The sequence below is a fragment of the Corapipo altera genome, unplaced genomic scaffold (assembly GCF_003945725.1).
Source record: "Corapipo altera isolate COAL_440 unplaced genomic scaffold, ASM394572v1 0, whole genome shotgun sequence".
Classification (NCBI taxonomy): Eukaryota; Metazoa; Chordata; class Aves; order Passeriformes; family Pipridae; genus Corapipo; species Corapipo altera.
The window spans coordinates 67,377,488-67,382,952 of NW_020884872.1; the positions used below are offsets into that span (position 1 = coordinate 67,377,488).

The 5,465-nt window shown below is 47.2% G+C and overlaps 1 protein-coding gene across 5 annotated transcripts in view; it reads right to left on the reverse strand.

The window, feature by feature from the left end:
• CCNA1 (cyclin A1) overlaps window positions 1-3,653 on the reverse strand; it is a 6,690-nt gene extending 3,037 nt beyond the window's left edge. Inside the window, exons 1-5 of one of the 5 annotated variants that reach the window (XM_027650808.1) lie at window positions 3,561-3,653; window positions 3,298-3,446; window positions 1,893-2,136; window positions 1,536-1,657; window positions 617-840 (exon numbers count right to left, since the gene is read on the reverse strand). In XM_027650808.1, the coding sequence (XP_027506609.1) occupies window positions 617-840; window positions 1,536-1,657; window positions 1,893-2,136; window positions 3,298-3,426 (719 nt within the window). In that variant the 5' untranslated portion in view covers window positions 3,427-3,446; window positions 3,561-3,653. Of the gene's footprint in view, window positions 1-616; window positions 841-1,535; window positions 1,658-1,892; window positions 2,137-3,297; window positions 3,449-3,538 lie in introns of all 5 variants that reach the window. The other 4 variants (XM_027650797.1, XM_027650779.1, XM_027650786.1 and 1 more) reach the window with 4 other exon arrangements.
• Window positions 3,654-5,465: the final 1,812 nt, after the last annotated feature.

A 5,465-nucleotide genomic window follows, 5' to 3' on the forward strand; every position in this document is an offset into this window, starting at 1 on the left:
GGGAAGCCAGCTCGAAACTTGTACAATAGCAAAAGAAAGTTTCTGCTGGACCTATGTCAGGATGACCATATGACATTACTAAGACTTGTGTAGAGCTCTAATTTTAGTTGTTCCTCCAGGCTAACTAACAATTTAGCTTCAAATTTGGGCAAATACGCTTAGAGGAACTCCAAGTCATCAGTCTAGATAGAAACACACTCTCTCACACATATTAACTCTTGATTATTAGCAAACTTTCAGTAGGAATGTCTCAGTAACACAGCACACTCCAAACAAAACCCCATGCAATAAGCTGTGTTGCTTACCCTGTCTACTTAAAGCAGTTGAAGGCTAATTGCAGACTGCAACTGTGAATCTATTGCACCCCTACAGGCTAGGAGCCTAACACAGTAGTGTTTTCACTCCTGCTGTTATGGTTACTAGGTTTCCCCACTACAGTTCCTCACATCAAATATTAAATCTTTAATTTTGCTAGCGCCAACGTAGTTGAAGTTGCTAATCTTGAGACATCATGAGAAACTACCTACTACTGCAAGCTTCTTTCCTTCCTTTTCTGTGAGACTGAGTCCAAAAATAAGTTTTACCTCACCAAGATTTCAGGAGATGAAATACTTACGCAGCCAGAAGAATCGCTGCTGTTCCGACAAGCTGCAGCTTCCCTCTGAGAACAGACATGCAGGAAAGAAACCTGTCCAGGAAGTTCACTGCCAAGTACAAAGTCTCTGTCCGAAGTTTATACTCTTCCCCTACTTCCACCAGCCAGTCTACCAAGATGGCACGCATTCCTGTTGTGATATCTGGCTGCTTCTTCATGTAATAGGGCTTGGGCCTGAATCTTAGCTGTTTGGAAAGAGTTGGATCAGGATGTTCACCTCAAAGAGAACTATGGATTTCTAAGCTTGTTAACATTCTTTATACTTACACTAAAATGAGCAGCAGTGTTCCACTGTTAATAACTATTACTACTAAGTACAATTATAGTGCCAGTTGTAATAATTACCAGCTAGTGGCATCTCTCTACACTGAAGAGATAGAAGCTACTGTATTAGCAGCAGAACAGTAAAAGACTTCCTGGACTACAGACAGCCTTTGCCATCAAACAATTAAATCATTCAGAAGGACCTGAAAATGAACAACTCATATTTTCCCCCCCTTCTTATTAGGAGCCTGCACTTCACTACTCTGACACAAAGTTAGGAAAAACTGCTTCTATAGCAAGACAGCTGTCAGTGGGATCATATCAAACTGCTTTAGTATTTTTTTCAGCGTTCTATTCCCATCTGCAAGAATTCTTCATCCCAAAGAGTTGAGATGCTCCGATCACAGGAAATTTCAGGAACACAATAATCCTGAAAGATCTTATCACTGACTATATACTGCCTTCAGAGATGACTTTTACTATTTGCTTTCTCTCCTCGGTAGTTCAGTGGCAGCCTTGGGTTATCCCAGGGCAGCCATACAGCCATACATCTCTGCAATACTGTAGCCCATCACAGGGACCACAAATACCTGTAAGCTTCTTACAAGCCACTCACTTCAGCCTCTCGGAGGTACTGATGGATGTCTTCTGCATACTCTTCCACAGTCAGAGTTATGACATCTTCCATGTGATCCTCAGGCTGGGACTGGAAGGATGTGTCCACTACCATAGGAGATCCTAACAAGTAATACGAAGCAGCAAGACATTTGTGTAAGTAACCTCTTCCTTCACATCCTCCTGCACCTTCCTATTTTAACTCAGAAGTGTTGTGCCTCATGTAGACACAAACAAAGTTATCTTGAAGTGTTATTTATGTAACATAAGCTACTCACTACTTTACCAGCCTCACAGTTCATAGGCACCCTAAGTGTAGTTGCACTATGGATACCATCTGAGTAGTAACAGGAGTTACCTGAACTCAGATCCAATAGCAGGTGAATACTGGATGTCATTGCACTAGTATTCAGGTCACACTGGCTTGATTCCAGCTCTTCAGACACTTGGTAGCTGTAGTTTTCTTTATCTTCTGGGTCATCTATGTAGATAGCAAATCCTTGCTTCGATGAAGCATTGAACAAGCAGCTGGGCACTTCATCTTTTCCAGATGAAGGGATGGTGTTTTCAGAGCCAGGGAAGCGCTTGGTAACAGCAGCACCCTGAAGCAGAGCACACAATATAAGCCGTGGAAGGGCAACTCAGGGAAAAAACAGCAAGTGCCACTTGTTTGCAGAAAGAAAACCACTTTCCTTGCCTAACAGACACCAATAACATAAAAGTTCATGGAAAAAGCCACCAGCTACAATTGGTGCTTCAGAAGTACCACCTGTTGCTGTCTTGCTATGACAAACTCCTCACAGAAAGGGTGAGGTGTAGTGAAAATTAGGAATGGGGGGGGGGAAGCAGCCCCACATTCAGTGCCTAACACCAAAGAGAATAAGGGTGCTGCTTGGTTCTAATGCGGCTGGAAAATGCAGAGTCTGCTCCACATTCAATTCTGGCAAGGAGCAGCTGCAAGTGCAGCAAGTTAACAGAAGTGCTTAGGTATTGCCACAGACTTATGAAGGACTTCACTTGCAAGAAGGCGCTTCAAGCAGAGTTGAAAAACTGAAGTCCGAACTTTTGCGCTTAAGCATCGCAATCCCTAGGACTACAGGCTACAGTGTGACCAGGCTACAGTCCTTCACATTGTCTACTACCAGTAAGCCACAAACTGAGTTAGGGGCTTTATAGAGTCACAACCAAGAAGAGTTTGTGTACGTGTACTAGCTGCTATGTTAGATCCTGTAAGTCAGCATGGTAACATTTTCCCTGCCACACTAGCAGACCCCAGGAGGACCCAAGGAACAGAAAAGCCAGACAACCTGCCAGGAACTTGAGCTTCTTGAAGGCTCTGGTACCTTGAAGGGAATATGGCCAGCACACAGCAGTGGGACCTTTGGGTTAGCATCAGTGAACAGCCCTTCCTTAAACTACCCGCTACACTACAGGTGGTAAACGCTCAAGTCTCCCTTTTTTCCAGGATGAATTATTTACTCAAGAGTATTTCCACGAGGAAGTGCCTGCAAGTTACGACTGAGCAGGGCTTCTCGAGAAACTCACACTTATATAACTGGAGCCTGAGTCACCTACTCACCCCGTCATCCCCAGGCCTTCACCTGCAGCCTCGAGAGCCGGTGCGCGCACCGCTCCTGCCGGCGGCAGGGCCCCAGCCCCAGGGCCTGACCGGGACGGGGAGCTCACCCACGGCGGCCCGCGGGGAGGACTGCGGCCTCTCGGCGGGCAGGGAGGGAGGCTGTACCGACGGCAGCGGGGCTCACCTGGCCGCCGGGCCGCTGCTGCCGGTTCTCCGTCAGCACCCCCAGCACGGCCTGCCCGCCGGTGCTGCGGAGGGCGGCGGGGCACGATTGCCGCCGCCCCACCCGGCTCTTCTCACCGGTACGACGCATCGCCGCCCCGACGTCGGTACCTTTCGGAGGAGAGAAAAAAAACCCACAAAAATAAAATTAAGTTGTGGGAGGGGGCATTAAATCCTTTAAACCACCACAAATAGTTGGTGACGCCTCGGGCAATGCCTGCCTGCCTGCCTCCCTCCTGTCCGCCCCGCTGCCAGCGAGCCCGCACCGCACCGCGCCGCCCGACTCAGCTCGGCTCCGCTCCGCTCGCCACTGGCCCACGCAGGCAGTTCTGCCGCCCTGCGCCACGGAGACCACCCCCCAGCCCGGTGCCCCTAAATAGGCGGTGGGTGCGTGTAGGCGGTGGCTGTTGGCCGCGGCCGGTTGGGAGCCCGGCGGCTCAACCCCCGGCGCGCCGCCCCACCGGCCCCAGCGGCGGCGGGTCGTCATGGTGACCCCGGCGGGGGCCGCGGCCGCTCAGGGAGCGCTGCGGAACGCGCGGAGGGTGAGGGAAGGGTGTGGGAGCGACAGCGGCGGCTTTGTAAGTTCGACGTCCCTCTTTGATAAACGAAGAGGGAGAAAAATGAGATTATAGTTCATTTAAGCGTGGATTTGACTCCCGTGGCACTTCGATATAGTCCAAGGCAAGGGACAACTAGTTGCGGAACTGCATGCGGGGCTGTACGGTTACATGTCTGAGCAGTTCTCAGCTGCCAGCCGTGGAAATGCAGAGCTTTATAAACGCAGAGGTTCATCCAGTGCAGCGAAGTTTTCCACCCGTGATATGGATAATGACACAGGCAGCACGCTTGCTGGATTTGTGGGTAACACCGACTGTGCTGCTGAGAAGGCTGGGAATATGCTGGGGATCAAGATTAGATTTCAGACATGATCTTGACAAACTAGAAAAATGTTCTGGAGACTCAGGATGCTCCTGAAGCACAAAGGCAAGGTGAAAGCCAGTGGCTGCTAGGGGTGGAGAACAGCCAAGTATGGAGCAGCTCCATGAAGAACAATCAGATTATAGTGAACCTCAGTCTGAGCATGATTCACCAGGCTTATGGCTATCCTAGCATGAACAAATAGGAATATAGCCTGTGTGGCACATGAGCGCTCTGAAAGTCCACAGTGAAGACGAAAGAGCAAGCAGTACAGCAGATGAAACCTCAGCATGAGATTTAGGTTAGGTATCAGAATTGTGATGCCCCAGAAGAGACAGCATGGGAAATTTGGGGATTTTCCTTGTTGCAGATCTGTAAGAGCAAGTTAAAGAGACTTCTGTCAAAACTGTCTGTGCCTTGGCAGTGGTGGTATTTCTTGAGGTGCTCTCCAGCATGCTTGAAATGTAGGAGTTATCTGAAATTTGGATATATCAAGCAGGGTCTTATGTCAGAATTGATTTTTGCAGTTCTTGTGATCCAGCCTGTCTTAAGGGCTGTATTTTTTCTTCCCAGTTTTCTTATATTTATTTTTTAAGTGACTTCCCCTGACCCCCCAAAAGGAATTTACTATAGGAAGTAAGTGGTACATGTGAAGTTGAAAAACTTTACGTGTGTTTAATCCGTTGTCCATGTCACACTACTTTTTTCCTTTTCGGTAGGAGAAGCTTCATGTCCTTGCAGCAGCAGAGTTGTAAGCAGGTCGTTATCATAGTGGAGCTGTCACAGCTGCAGGTGTGGGCAAATGCAGGTCAGGTGGACAGAAGGTTAGGCTGTACTTCTGTGTTCTTCTCCTTCTTTAATTTCTGAACTCCAGCTTTGTACAAGGAATGCTTCACTTGAGGACATTTATTTAAATATTTTCATGTGAAGTTTGAATTTCTGAAATAAATCAAGATAGTTTCCAACCACTGAAATTAAACATCAGCTTAAGCGGAACTTTAAATACTCCTTGTCCTATTGTTTTGATGGGATTATTAAAAAACGTTGAAGAAATCCTGTGCTGCAATATATGTAGAACCTAGAGCAGTGTAAGAAGGTTAATGTTATTCAAAACAATTTCTAAGTGTGTGACTATTCTACATTTTAATTAAAATTTTCAGATTTGATAATATTTTTAAATAAAAGGCTTTTGAAGTGTATATATTTTATGAG